Source organism: Camelus bactrianus, chromosome 16 (assembly GCF_048773025.1).
Source record: "Camelus bactrianus isolate YW-2024 breed Bactrian camel chromosome 16, ASM4877302v1, whole genome shotgun sequence".
Taxonomy (NCBI): Eukaryota; Metazoa; Chordata; class Mammalia; order Artiodactyla; family Camelidae; genus Camelus; species Camelus bactrianus.
Window position 1 is genome coordinate 42,641,405 of NC_133554.1, and position 14,773 is coordinate 42,656,177.

Below are 14,773 nucleotides of genomic sequence, written 5' to 3' on the forward strand. Positions count from 1 at the left end.
CCATCCTCTTTTTTCCTTCCCCTCTTCTATCCCCTCATAACCCTCTTCCTTGTCCTTCTTTCTTGCTCCCGCTCCGTCCTCCCCTCAATCGCTTTGTCCCTTTTAGACTGGGGAACCCTCCTTCCTCCGCCCCCTGCGGGCCGTGGTCCCTCGTGCCTCCCTCTGTCCTCTCGGTTTTCCTTGTCACCGACCCTCGAGGCATCTCCTCTCCCAAGCCATCTCGGCACTCTCTAGCTCTTCCTGTGGCCTTCTCTTCCATTCTCTCTTTGGTCCCTACTCTCCCCTCCCCTATGGGAGCCTCTCTTGTGTCTCAGACTCTAGTCCCCTCCCCCTTTCCGGGGCTCTGTCTCTTGCTCCCTTAGTCTCCCCTTTCCTCTCCAGGATCCTGCTCTCTGTCCCGTGGCCCCGCCCCGCGGCCCCGCCCCTATGTGGGCGGAGCCATACCGCCCGCGGCCCAATTAGGCGCCGGTTCCGCCCTCAGCCCCACCCCTCGCGGGAGCCGAGCCGCGCCGAGCGGGTGGGGCTGGACAGGGCGGAGGGGGCGGTGGTCCGAGCGCTGGGAGGCGGGAGGAAAGAGGCAGGAGGCGGTGGCCGCTGCGAGCAGTTCGGCCGCGCAGCGGGAGGGAGGCGCGAGGCAGGAGCGGGCGGCTGGGCTCGGCAGCGCAACCAGCGCAGCGTGGCGCCCCGGGCCCGGCCCCATGCCCTCAGCCCTGCCGGACCGCCCTTGAGCTCGGGCGCCCCGCCCGCGCCCCCCGCCCGCCGGCACCATTGCCCCGACGGCGCGGCCGGGAGGCCCGGCGCTCCCCAGGCTCCGCGCCGGCCGGAAGACTCTGTTGGCGGCCGCCGCGGGCGTGGTGATGCTGCTGGTGCTGGTGGTGCTTATTCCCGTGCTGGTGAGCTCGGGCGGCCCAGATGGCCACTATGAAATGCTGGGCACCTGCCGCATGGTGTGCGACCCCTACCCCGCGCGGGGCCCCGGCGCCGGCGCGCGGCCCGACGGCGGAGACGCCCTGAGCGAGCAGAGCGGCGCGCCCCCGCCCTCCACGCTGGTGCAGGGCCCCCAGGGGAAGCCGGGCCGCACAGGCAAGCCCGGCCCTCCCGGGCCCCCCGGGGACCCGGGTCCTCCGGGCCCTGTGGGGCCACCCGGCGAGAAGGGTGAGCCGGGTAAGACCGGCCCTCCCGGGCTGCCCGGCGCGGGGGGCAGCGGCGCCATCAGCACGGCTACCTACACCACGGTGCCGCGCGTGGCTTTCTACGCCGGCCTCAAGAACCCTCACGAGGGTTACGAGGTGCTCAAGTTCGACGACGTGGTCACCAACCTAGGCAACAACTACGACGCGACCAGCGGCAAGTTTACGTGCAACATTCCCGGCACCTACTTTTTCACCTACCACGTTCTCATGCGCGGCGGCGACGGCACCAGTATGTGGGCGGACCTCTGCAAGAACGGCCAGGTGGGCCCGGGGGGGCATGGGGCTGGCCTGGGGGCAGGGCACCCAGGGAGCCCAGGATACATGGGTACCGGCGGGCGCGGGTGGAGACCCTGCAGCGGCCCAGCTTAGGCATCACGTGCGGTGATAGTCAGGGCTGGCTGGCACTCCTAACTCCTTGGTTCCTGGGCGCCAGCTCCAAGGCAGACGCCGCAGGGCACCGGCAGTATGGAAATGCGGGAGATAAATCCAACTAATAATCAGAGCTCAGGGCTCCCGAGCGCGCGGACTAGCCCCTGGGGGCTTGGCCCTTGGGAAGCAGCATCTGAGAGTTGAGCTTCTGGTTGATACCAGCTGGCGATCAGGGGACGGTAAGGATGGACTCGGGAAAGGCAGCCTCGGCGCCCGCGGGCGCCTAAGCGCATTGCTAGGCGCGCAAGCGGAGAAGGCGAGCTGTAGGTGTTTTGCGCACAAAGGCAAAGGTAGCCTAGCGCACAAAGCTTTAGCTGCAATATATACCCCGCCTTTGGGAAGGTACATTGGGCCAATCTGATGCCCTTTGCTAAACCCGAGACTGCGCAGCCCCGTTCGCGCTGTGTCAGAGCTAAGCGCTTGAGAAGGTGGCCTGGGGGGAAAAGTTTTCCCTCCCGAGGCCAGGCAAAGAGGTGGAAACTCCCTCTCCTCTTACCTCCCAGCTGCAACTCGTAATTCCAGGGCTCCCTCTTCCTTCCTTATCCCCACCCCAGAGACCAGAGTGACAGCTACCAAGCTCCCGAGGTCTTCGGTATTGGTGACTGGTAGTGCCTGGTGCTCTCCTTGGAACTGCTGCCCCGGGACCAATCTTGACCTAATGGTGTCCCAGGATGGCAGTTTTACCCAGCTCCCTTTGCTTTGATTACCTCTCCCTTCCTAGTGCTCCCAGACCATGGTGACCTGGGGCCCCTGGGGGTGGTCAGGCAGAGCATTCTTGTGGAAGAAGGGGCCAGTACCAGTCAGAACTAAAGCTAGGCTGGTGAGAGTTGGGAAAGAATCTCCTGAGTCTGAGACCCAAGATCTGATTGGAATCCTTTTCACTGCGGCACTCCCCTGAGGTAGACCATGGCTAGGGGGTGGGGGAAAGGACAGGCATGGGAGTCAGCAAAAAGCCTACCAGGTGCTTGTAAGTTCTGCCCCCTCCTCTCTCTCCACTTCCTGCTCTCTCTCCCTCTCTCTGGTTTCTGCCTCTCCCTTTCCTCTTTCTCCTATCTCTCCATCTCTTGCTTGCCTCTCTCCTGTGTCTGCCAGTTCTGTCCATCTCTCCTTGGGTTTCTGGCCCCACATTCCTCGGTTTTATCCCTCTCTATATTCCTTGGGTGTCTCTCTCCCACTTGTGTCTATCAGGCTTCCTGTGTCTCTCCTCTTTGTCCTTGGTTCTTGACCAAATGGGAGGCCCTGGTATCCAGTGAGGGCTCTTTCTGCAGACAGCCCCACAGTTCCCCTTATTAATAACCAATAAGGGATGCAACAGTGTCACCTTCATCAATGGAATTTCTTCTTTTCCCAAAGAAAGTTTGCACTGACACCAAGCTGAGGTTTCAGGAAGTTGTGAACCCAGCTTACCTGGATAGGGAGGTGGTCACCAGGACAGCAGTGGGCCCTAGACTCCGAGCTGCTTCAGGAGGGTGCCACAAGGCCCCAGAGATGAGGCAAGAGGAGGCCCCAAAGATGGTGTGTTCTTGGGGTGGGGGCACTTGCTTCGGTCACTGGGAGGTGAATCTGACTCAAAAGCCTCTTTTTACCCCACCAGCAAGGAGGTGGCATCACAGGATGGTAGAAGAAAGAAGGTGGCTTTAGCCAGGGGTTTCACAGACCCAGCATCTTAACAGTTACTCAGACTATTTCCTCCCCTGCAAAAAAAAAAAAAAAAAAAAAAAAAAATCCAAGACAAATAGTGGGACTATAGGCTTGGGGCCTCACCAGCAGCCTCTGTGACTTCTCCTTCCCAATTGTCCAAGAAACTCATTTAATCTCAATAGTCATTCCACCTATTAGTTTTGAGCCCCTAGTAGGAGTCAGGTTTGGGGCTTGGTTCCAGGGGTTCAATCTGCTTGCCCTCCAGGACCTCATGGCCTGTGCAGGGGAGACAGTCGTAATCACACAATAGCACAGCCCAGCGATTACTGTGTGAGAGGAGGACGAGGAGCCCACTGAAACTCCTGTCCCCAGAGAGGTTGGCTGAATGGGGTGGTTCAGTGGGGCCTGCCCCAGCTCAGAACAACCTGGTTAGGGGAAACTGTGGTGAACCTGGGTCCCCAAGGTGAGAAGACACAGGGAGAAAATTAAAAGGTCAAGTGGAGGGAAAGGCTGGCTCAGAGGTGGAAGAGGACATTAAAGTGAGCAGAGAACAAAATGATGGGGCTGGGCGATGGGTGGGAACAGAAGAGAGGAGCTGCTCCTCCTACAACCTTCAAGAATGGAGCGATCCTGGGCTCTGTGCTTTTCCTTCCTGGCTTCTTGCCTGCAGAGAGGCTTCCAGAATTTCCTCAGGAAGGCAGAGCTGCATCTGGGCGCTGCCCTTTCCCTGGGCAAGATGGGGAGGGGGGAGTCACTGCCTCCTGCCTAGTGCTGAGGCCCTGTCTCTGTCCCTGTCTGAGGCCCACCTGCCCCTCTCCCTAGGGGTAGCTTTGAGTCACTACTGCACACACAGCCTGATGGCACTAAACCGTGGTCATTCGGACATGGGGACGTAAGGAGCCAGAGGAAGAGACTCTGGGTTGGGGCTGGTGCCCTGGGTGAGGTGAGCTCCCTGCAGCTCCCTCTAAGATGCGCAGTTCAGGTGGGCCCGGGAGGATTGATAAACTGGGCTAGGGAAGACAGGGCTGTGTGAGGATGGGTCAGGGCCTGTGGGAAGGTGAGTATAACAAATGAGCAGGGGCTTGGACAGACACCAGAGTCTGAGTGAGGTGAGAGGTGGTGGGGTGTGTAAATTGAAGAGCGTGGTATAAAGACCTAACTGCAGATCAGCTTCTCTGATGGGGGAAAGGGGTCCCCTGGCTGTCCTGTCTGGCCTCTGATACCTGCCACAGCAGACAGCACAGTGCCTGGCCAAGTAGGGACCCAGTAATTGTCTGAAAGCACATGTCCCCTGGGAGCCAGGCTGGCTGCCTGTGGGAGCCACACCTCAACATACAAGACCCCAGCATTGCTCTGGGTGCAGGGGCACGTTTCCTGGGTTCTTTACCCCCACTCCAGGCCCCTGGTCCCATCACTGCCTCAGTTTCCCTTCCTGGCAACCCTTGAGGAGATGCTTCTGTAGTGCCCCCTCGTGGCAAGACCCTGACTTGCTTTCTTGCTTCCATGATAACCTCAGATCCCTAAACTTCCCCTTATCCCCCAGGAGGAGTTGGATGCCTCAATGGTTTCCAGTCTTGGGCAGAGAATCAGGACCCCTGGGTTCCATTCCTGGATTCCCCACTGTCTAAGGTTGGAAGAGCATTAATTTTCCCTGCCTCCATGGATAATTAGGATAATCACAGCAACAATCATGGTGATGAATAAATAATAAACATAAGCATAACAGTTCTGATGCCTGTCACATCACCAGGAGATTCCTGATGACAGATGACTGTATTCTAATGGATTTGGCTATTAAGAAGCACACTGTTTTAATGAGTTAAGGCTAAATTAATCTGGGTAATAAAAATAATTGTTATTAGTAGTAATTTATTAGCAAAGATAATGAAATGCATGTGTAATAATAAATACCACCAGGATTAGGGCCCAGGGAACAATACAGAACTTGGCGGCTTGCTTTGAGCTCTTTCCTAGTAGCTCAAAGCCCCACCAAGATTAAAAAAATTTTTTCCCTTCACCATCAAAAGGCTTTTACAGAGGTGGCAGTGGTGAGGTAGGATCTTCTTATCCATTTTCTGAAACTGAGCTCCTTGACAGATAGTGTCTGTCCTTTATTTAATTTCCCCCCACCTTTAGCTGAAACAGTTGTCCCAACTAAGTACCCCCAAACAATTCCTCCCCAGGCTGGGGAAAGAGATTGAGGGGAGAGAAGGGGCTGGAGGGATGTGGGCTTTAAATGGCAGACTGCACGCAAATATGTTGGGTCCTCCTGGTGCAGCATTGCTGCTGACTCAGCAGCTTGGGCACAGCAGACCTGCAATTCTGCCTCCAGCCCAGAAGGGAGGATGGGCCCTTACCCTTATTTGGCTTGGTCCAGCCTAGACTGGGGGAAGTCTAGGCCCTTGGGGAAGGTGCCTTCACAGAAGGTGCAGGGTGGAGGGTTGGTTGAGGAGCCTGGCTGAGAGAACCCCACTCAATGCAGCCTCCCCTCAGCATAAGCCAGAACCTGGAAATGGCTCTTCTCTTCCCATTCTCCACCCAGAATATCCTGGCTCATATGGCCCAGGACTTTCATTGGCCTCAGCTATTAGGAAGGAATGCCTGGAGGGAATTTGTCCACCACCCCACCTCCTCAATATCTTATGATTATAGTCTGAGCTCCCAAAAGTGATGCTTCGGGCTTCAAACCCAAATGCAAGTGCTCCCTTGTCCCGTTATCCTGCCTGTCCCTCCCTTCCTTCATCAAAACAAGGACTAGCAAGGATTCAGATCAGATTGAGGATCACTGAGGGATATGAGGCTTAGTTCCCTTCTTCCCACCCACTTCCTTTCTACCACCGTTTGGAGGACACAGGAGGAGCCAGAAATCCTCTTTGGGTGCAGTAATAGTCACAAGTAAAGCTACACATCCTTGGAAGCAGGATGCAGGCCCAATGTGAGCCTTGGGAAAGGAAATAATTACCAGGCCTTCCATCTCACGGCTCTGGTGTGAAAGACTCCAGAATGCACTTCAGACAAGGAGTCCACAGTTCAGGTTCTGATACTAAGGTGGTTGCTTACTAGCAGCTTGGCATTGGTCCAAGCCCTGACCTAAAAGACCAAGGTGTGCCCTGGTGTCCATCCACCCACATAAGAACAAGTGGATGTGGCCGAAATGTAAGGTCTCATTACTACAATGAAAGTAGAGAGGAGAGAATGATGAGAGCGGGGATGGCTCGCCATCCTTTGGGGGTCCAGAGAATTCCTCTCTGCAAGGAAAGAGTTCCAGGCTGGGGCATCCTGGAGGCATTGCTGAGGTCCTCAGGGGGCCAGACAGTGAGACCTAGAGGAGTTAAAGGAGCTGATTTCACTTTGAATCCCAATTCAGACCCAGTTTACACCTGCCCTAGAAATTCAGGGCCCCTTTATAACCCTCTTCCAAAACACAGTTATTGAAAAGTGGGGTGGTGGGATGTCAGGAGAAAAGCAAGCTGAGAGCTCTGATGGGGCTGGAGGTGGGACTTTCAGGGCCTCCAGTTACTCCGCATGTGGCTGCCTTATCTCTGAGAGTCCCCCTCCCTTCCGATCGAACCACCGGACAACCGGAAGTCTCTCCCTCCTCCTCCTCCCCTTCCCTCTCACACACACCACTACTCTCCCTCCTACCACCCCCTCCAACCTCCGCAGGTGCGGGCCAGCGCCATTGCCCAGGACGCAGACCAGAACTACGACTATGCCAGCAACAGCGTGATCCTGCACCTGGACGCGGGCGACGAGGTCTTCATCAAGCTCGACGGAGGCAAAGCGCACGGCGGCAATAGCAACAAATACAGCACGTTCTCCGGCTTCATCATCTATTCGGATTGAGCTCCCCGCGACCCCTCCATCCCCTGTCCCCTACGGGGTTCCTCTCCCGGCGGGGCAGAGAATGACGCGTCCCCCGCCACCCCCTCGCTGCCCGTCGCGGTTGCAGGCCCTCCCGGCTATGACGCCTCCGGCCCGCCCTCGCCACCGCCTGGGCCGCAGCTAGCCCTCCCGCCGGCTCGCCGCAGAAGCCGGGGCCATCGCGCCCTTCCCGGTCCCAGGGAGGCGGTGTTGACCACCTCCGCTCCATTCGGCCCGCGCTGTATATTTGTACAATAGGATTGTTTATTGCCCACCCTGCCGGCCAGCCCACCCCAGCTTGGGGAGAGGTCTCGGCGGGGTCGCTCCCCGCTCCATGCGCTGCCCACCTGATCTGGAGTGGTGCTGCCTGGGGGAGGGGTGGTGGTTGGGGGCTGGGTAGCTTCCCAGCACTCCCTACAGCCCCAGCCCGGCTGCGCCCCCTCTGACCAAAGCTATAATAAAAACACTTCCACCCCGCTGGCTTTCCGACTGTGCCCTGGAGAGGAGTTGCAGGAGGGGACCTTGAACCCTGCGGTCCTCCAGACTGGGGATGGATAGGCTGGACGCTTCTCTGGGGTCTGGGGGAAGACAAGTGCCTGAGTCAGAGCTGCTCCAAGAGGAGATGGGCCAAGCTCCGGTTATTTTTTGTTTTGTTTTGTTTTGTTTTGTTTTGTTTTGTTTTTTTCCGACCTTGAAAATGGCATCAGCATTCCAAAGGCACGGCAAGGTTTAAATTGGGAGACCCAGGGCCATCATGTATAATCCTGAGCAAGTCACTCTTTTCTGACTCATTCCTGGGTTAGTGACAGCAATGAAAGGAACAAGCTTTGCATTAAATACTGATTGACCTTTACCCAAGTACTTCACCTCTGGGTTTTCTCATTACAATATATAGGTGAGGAGACCTACCACACTTGGTTAAAGAGGTATAATGTAGGCATTCAACAAACAAACAGAGCTTTTATTATTTATCCATCACTTTAAAGTTTGCCAAAGGCTTTCAGGTATGTCATCTCACTCAAGTCTCCCGAGAGTGTAGGAAGTTGGATGAGTAGATTTTATTCTTCTTCCAAAGAGGTTAAATAGCTTTTAAAATATGACACAGTCACAGTCACTAAGTTCTGTGATTGCACTTGAATCCAAGAAGTCCTTGCTACTTGGAGACAACACACCAAGTCTCCTTGCCTTGCCACTGCTTCCCTTACCTCCTGTAACGGGCCATGATGGTCGCACAGTTAAGGCATTCCTAAATCACCATGGCTACGATTTAGAGAGTACCCACTCTGTGTCAGGCACCATAGAAGAACTTTATAAATATTATCTCATGGATATGTGTATGGGGTGATGGTGGATTAGCAAGAAATTCTCCCATGCCCTTTAACAAACATGTTGTCATTTTATCCATCACAGATGAGGAAACTGAGGCTCAGGATAGTTTCCCACTGTCACAGAGCTAGGAAGAGACAAATGCCAGTATTTGAACCAAAGACCCAGCACACCATATTTCATAAAGATTTGGGATCTCCAAAGCAGAACTGAGGAAGGGTGGCTTTGTGGCAGCTTAGCCTCCCTCCTCGCCGCACCCAGCCCTTCCACTACATCACTGCCCTGCAGAGGCTTGATGTATTTACAAGCACCTGCCCTGGGCAGCAGCCATGGGGTGAGCCTCTTGGAGAATCCCAAGGCTCTGCATTGAAGGAAAAGTCCCATCTGGCTTCCCTTCCCCCAGCTGGCTCAGCTGGAGAGACAGGAAGGAGGGGTGGCCTCCCTCCCAGGCAGGCCCCATGTATGGACCCTTGTCATGGCTGGCAGACTTGAATGACTTTCTTTATCCTCCCTTCTCTCCCCTACTTCCCCCTACTGCCAGCTGTGGCCATTTAATAAAATTAGCTTAATACTTGTTACTTCCCTGTGGGGTCTGGAGATTGAAATCTGCGGGTCCCCACAAACCCAATAAAACCCCTGGCAGGTCTGGCTGGAACAAGAGTTTCCTTGGGAAGAGAGATTAGATTAACCAGCACCCCCTGCCTCCATCCCCCCCCCCCCCCCAGTGATGCCAACAGCCCCTGTGATTCTTTAGTGGCCACGTTGGCCCCAAATTACCAGCTGCCACACCCCGGGGGGCTCCCTAGCCCTCCACAGAGACCACAGGGACTGGTCTAGGACCTCTGCTACAATAAAAAGCATGTTAATCATTTCTCTAGGGAGTTCCTGGCTGGCTGACTCTCTCTTCTTTCTGGTAGCTGGATAATCCTCATGTCATTTTGAGAGATGGATCTAAAATCTCCATTTTCCAGATGAGGAAGTCATAGTCTGAAGAAAATTCGTGACTTGTCCATGGGCATGCAGCAAGTTTGTGACACAACCAGGACTGGACTGAAGCCAAGGACTTTTTCTTCCTTTGCAGGGCACCAGGGGTGTCCAGCAGTGCCAGTTGCTAGCGGGTTGTCACTCAGTCGGTATCCTGGCTGCCTGGGAAATCTATTGGGGAAGTGTCTCCCACATCAGACTGGGGGGTCATCGAAGTTAGGAGTTTTGAGTGAGTTGAGGGCAAGTTGTGTATCTCCAGAGACGGGGGGTTGTGGGGGGTAGTTTCCTAAATGCAAAGACTGTGGCCATCCTCTCAGTGGCTCTGAGGGAAGACACTTTGTATTTTCTATTAAACTAGAGCTTTCTGAGACCAGACTCTGGGACTAGTGTTTCCCTGAAGGACAAACTCTGTCTCTTCATCTGACTGGGGTCTCCTTGAAAGCAGGGTGTGTGTCTTCCCTCCTCTTCAGTCAAGGGTGTTTCTGGCACAGGAATATTCCATGGGATGGGGCTGGCTGGGTGGTGGAAAGAAGGCTGGACAGGCAGAACGGCGGTCCCATTTTGGAGGAAGAAAGGAAGATGCCTCCCCAGGCTGCCTCCCCTTTAGAAAGATGTGTGATTAATTAACGAATAATGTCCCTGCCAAAGGGGTGTGAGGATGGCAACGCCCCTAGAGCTCTCCCACACGAGGAATGGCAGGCCATCCTGTGCCCAGGCAGCTGCTAGCCATAGGAGCTGGTGCTGCCCTGGTTCCTGGGGTCATGGGGAGCAGGGGGGCAGCAGGAGCCCACCACTGGGGGCTACCCTAATTGGATGACTTTGCAGGAAGACCAGGCAGGTGCGCTTGGTTCTCCACTTCAGCTTGCTACAAACACATCTGCCACAGTGAGGTCTAGGGGTTAATTGCCTCCCGCCTCACTCCTGGTAACCGATATTTCATTTACTGCTCAGAGGGGGAGCTGCCCGGAGAATCAATCCCGGACAAGCGTCCAGGAGACAGGAGAGCTGCAGAGGCATGGGAGCTGTTTCCTGGAGGATCTCTGAGAGCCAGAGGAAGAGGTGGGAAGTTAGGACCAATTGCTCAAGGATACTCTGGGCCTCACCTGCATTCTGCTGACCCTGATGACAGCTCCAGGACCCCCAAGAGCTGGGAGAAAATCCCAAGGGTCCAGAGGCTAGCTACCCCAGCTAGCTGTGCTGTTTCCCCTGCCCTGTTTCCTTCTGCATTTACTTATCTGGGTGCCCCATAAGCTGTAGCAGGTTAGGTGCTGTTAATAAGGTTATTTTCACAAGTGATGAAGGTATATTTGAAAAGCGGAACTGGAGGTGTGATCTCCTCACTCCCTTCCAGGTAACAAACCTTAAAATCCTACAAATGAAGTGATAATAAAGTGGAAGTGAAAAGTCTACACATGTTTGGAACTGGGAGAGGGTGGAAGGGTTACTGAGAGGTAGCAGCTGGGGGCTGGAGGGAAAAGGGATCAGAGGACTCCCCACCCCCTATGCTTTCCGCATGCTACCCATTTGCCCCATCTGCCAAAATTGAGAATCAAGCCACAGAACCAGGAACTCTCATTACACAGCTGGTAAAACTGAGACCCAGAGAGGAGCCCAAGTTTGCTCCAGTTGGTTCAGAACAGAGTTAGAGCCTGAGACAGCAGGACCCAGCAGACATGCTGCAAATGGAGACAAGAGAACTGGGCTCAAGTCCTGGCCATACTCAGTGTTTCAAGAAAAGGCATTTCACCTCTGAGCCTGTTTCTCCATCTATAAAATGGGGCTAATAAAAATATCTCCTTGAAGGGCTACTGTGAGGCGGTGGGTGAGAAGCTATTCTGTAAGTTATAAAGCAAAATGCAAATGTAAGTTCCTGAGCCCTGTTGATTTAAAATTCTTTTATTCCTCAATGCCTGGGATGGTGATGGTCATCACTGAAGAAGATGAAGACACCTGGGTTTTCTCCTACCCTGGTAACCCTGAAGTGAGTGTGGGGCACTAGGGGAGGGGTTGGTTTGTGGTACCCAGGATATGGAGCTAAGTACTGAGAAAGGAGTGTCCTGCATCCTCCAGTCTCCAATGTGGATTCCCCCACCCTTCAGCTCTGTGGCCTCCAGTTTGGGGTGAGAGCACAGGGATACCCGCCGTGGCCCTGGCCAACCTATCTGTTCTGTCTCTATTTGCTCTGCTCGTTTAACATTACCAAATACCTCCTCTGGGACAGATCCTAACTTGATGTGGAGGATCCAGAGACTGATAAGAAAACACTCAGTGTGTCAAGATACCTACAGGGATCATACAGATACACCCAGGACATGGTGCTATTAGAGAGGCAGGGAAAGTGTCCCAAACTGTTAACAGGGGTTAACAGTAAGCTGGACTAATTGCAGGCTTAACAGTTTTTACTTACATAATGATTGGAAAGGTTTTACAACAAGCATTCTTCTAAAATCTGAGATCTCCCACCACCCCCACCCCAATTGCTGCTGAAGCTGTTCTTTTAGGGTTAGGGAAGGGGGCAGAAACCAGGCAGCTGAGAGGTTTCTCTTCTCTTGTCCAGGGGCTTGCGGAATATTGGATCTGGAGGAACAAATATTCTCTCATCTCTGTATCAATAGCTAAGCTGTAACAGTAGTTTACGTACCATGTGCTGCTTTAAGAATTTTGCACGTACCCATTCATTTAAATCTCACAGTGATCCCACAAGGTAGTTACCATTATCACACCCATTTTTTGGATGAGAAAAATATGGTACAGAATGGTGAATCTTGCCCAAGATCACCGGGCTTAATCTTTCTGGGAACAGCCCTCTTGACTGGCCATTCCCTGGAGTAGAGGAAGGGTTGAATGTTACTCCCTCCCAGCCAGAGCAGTCTTTCCTCCCCTAAATCACCATGTGCCCCTTCCAACGATGCCTGCTCCCCGGGCAGCTTGTGCAGGGGCAGGGCTCCTCCCTTTCCCAGATCCTGAAGGGCAAATTCAAGGAGTTCCTCCAAGGCCCCCAGGGCACAGGCCCCTTTGCTCCCTGAGTTAGGAGCCCCAGCCAGCACTAGGACAACTGCCGAGGCCAGCAGAGTTACAGACCTCTCCCTGCCTCCCCAGAGCCAGGGATGGTTCTGCTGGGCCCTGGGCTACTTCAGCTGCCTGCAGAACACCTGCTCTTTCAGGAAGCCTTCCTGGACTTCCCAGCAGGTATCTACCTGTCTCCAAGGCCATACTGAGAGCATCTTCCAAGTGGCTGACAGTACTTAACACTGTGTCTGCTGCATAATTACCATTCTACCATAGTAGCAGCTATTTCAAACATCTCTCACTTTCCTGAATCTTCCAATCCTATGATGGACTCGGTGATGCACTGCCCAGGTCTCCTTCAGGACTGAAGGATCTACTCCCCAGCTGCTGGGAGTACTGCCAGCAGATGGCTCTCAGCTACCAGCCCCTCCAGGGATTACCTCTGCTCATGTGACCTGCCTTGCCCAGTGTCCTGCAGCCTGTTCCAATGACTGATCCACATGGGGGTTTAAAGGCCCACCCCCAGCACGGCCTTTAATCTCTGGACAACTCTGAAGAATCTTGCCAGCTTCAGCGCTCCCAGCTCAAATTCTCCTTCTGCCCAGTCCTGCTTCCTTCCCTTCTCTTCCACAAGTTATTAATGCTAAGAGCGCTCCCCAATAACCTTCCTGCACACTGATCCCCAACTCAGAGCTTGCTCCATGGAGAACCCAGCCTGCAATAACTACCCCTGGTCTTGTTCATTTACTGATTCCTTCAGCCAGTTTTATTGAGCACCTATTATGTGCCAGGCCCTGCAGCAAAGGCAGGAGCTGGAGCTTAAAGCTAACTACCAATGGGGGATCACATCTCCTACCCCACAGAGAAGCCAGAAGTCACAAGAGGGGAGATTCTATCAATTTCCACCATAAAATCCACAGACTTCCCTGCATCTGTGCCCTTCTCCTCCTTCTTTTGCCTCCATGGAAGAGCTGTTCCTCCTTTCAGGGCCCAGCCTGACACTAGGCTCTGCATCCTGTGCCCTCTCACCAGGGTGACCAGTCTGTCTCCATCTGCCCAGGGCTGCTCCAGTTTTAAAATGGAAAGTCCCAAATTTTGTTAAACCCCTCACACCCGGCTGGGAAAACTGGGATGGTTTATCACTATACCTCTCATCTTTTAGGGGACCTAACTTAATTGATAATCACACCTCTCTGTTAATCTTCAGCTGCTTGCTCTGTATAAGCTCCTTCTCATCGTCATTTAAATCTTTCCTAGCCTTAAAAATCCTCCCTGGACCCCACATCCCCCTCTAGCTTCTACTTCCTTTCTCTGCTCCCCTTGACAGCCAGATGCCTTAAAAGCATAGTTACTATTTCTTACCTCCCACTCTGTCTGGTTGTCGCACTCCTCTGAAACTCGTCCTGCCAAGGCCACCTATGGCCTCCTTGTTGATAAACCAAGTGGACACTATTCAGTCTTCACTGTGCTTGGCCTCCGTACTAGGCCAGACCTGGAAGTCTGACCCAAGTTGAAGGATGGCAAAAATGATGTGTTGGACTTGGTTCAAGGATCTTTTAAAATTGGTCTATATCCGAAGCAGCTAATGCTACATCTGGGTGCAAAGGATGGGCAGTGATAAGGGTGTAGGTGAGTGGATGTGCCACCTCTCTGCCTCCTTTGAACATCCAGGGTTAGTAGTCTTGCCAGTTGCAGATAGTGAGATACCACACACCTCATGACAGCACAGTTGCCTTTCACATCCCCCAGTTACATCAGCCCAGAAACATCTGCTACCAGCCAAAAATCCTGCACCCAGCCCTCATGTCTGGGTTCTAGGCCTTGAAGTTCTTGTTACGCTAGTACCAGGCTGATCTTCCCTTATCAGCTTCTGTGGTGTAGGGCCCAAGGATTTTCCATTTGTGTCCACTCAGGGAGGACTAGCCAGGTCCTACCAAGTTCTCTCAGCATCACTAGGCTTGGTTGACTCTCTCACCTGCAAAACTCTTTTCCCTTGGCCTCTGAGATTCTAGGGCTGGCTCCATTTGCCAATCAAATTCTACTCCTCCTTCAGACCGCAGCTTGCTTGTGACTTCCTCTTGACATCATTATATCCCACATCCCATGTCATTGTTAGTCCCTGTTTAAGTCTGATTTCTCACACAGACTGTAAGCTCTACGAGGGTAGGAGGCAGGTGTTTATCATTTACCACCCTATCTTCTGAGCCCACTTTTCTCGTATCAGTAAATACTTGCTGAATGAATATGAGAACACTCATTACCATTATACTGAATGTCTGCTTTACCTATGTTATTTCTAATCTTTGTAACGAGCTAAGTATTATTTT

At 53.6% G+C, this 14,773-nt stretch overlaps 1 protein-coding gene across 1 annotated transcript; it reads left to right on the forward strand.

The window, feature by feature from the left end:
* The first annotated feature begins 506 nt into the window (after positions 1-506).
* C1QL1 (complement C1q like 1) lies at positions 507-7,607 on the forward strand. Its single transcript, XM_010959502.3, has 2 exons — positions 507-1,454; positions 6,930-7,607. The coding sequence occupies exons 1-2, from the start codon at positions 858-860 to the stop codon at positions 7,107-7,109; spliced, it is 777 nt and encodes a 258-aa protein (XP_010957804.2). The 5' UTR covers positions 507-857; the 3' UTR covers positions 7,110-7,607.
* The last annotated feature ends 7,166 nt before the right edge of the window (positions 7,608-14,773 follow it).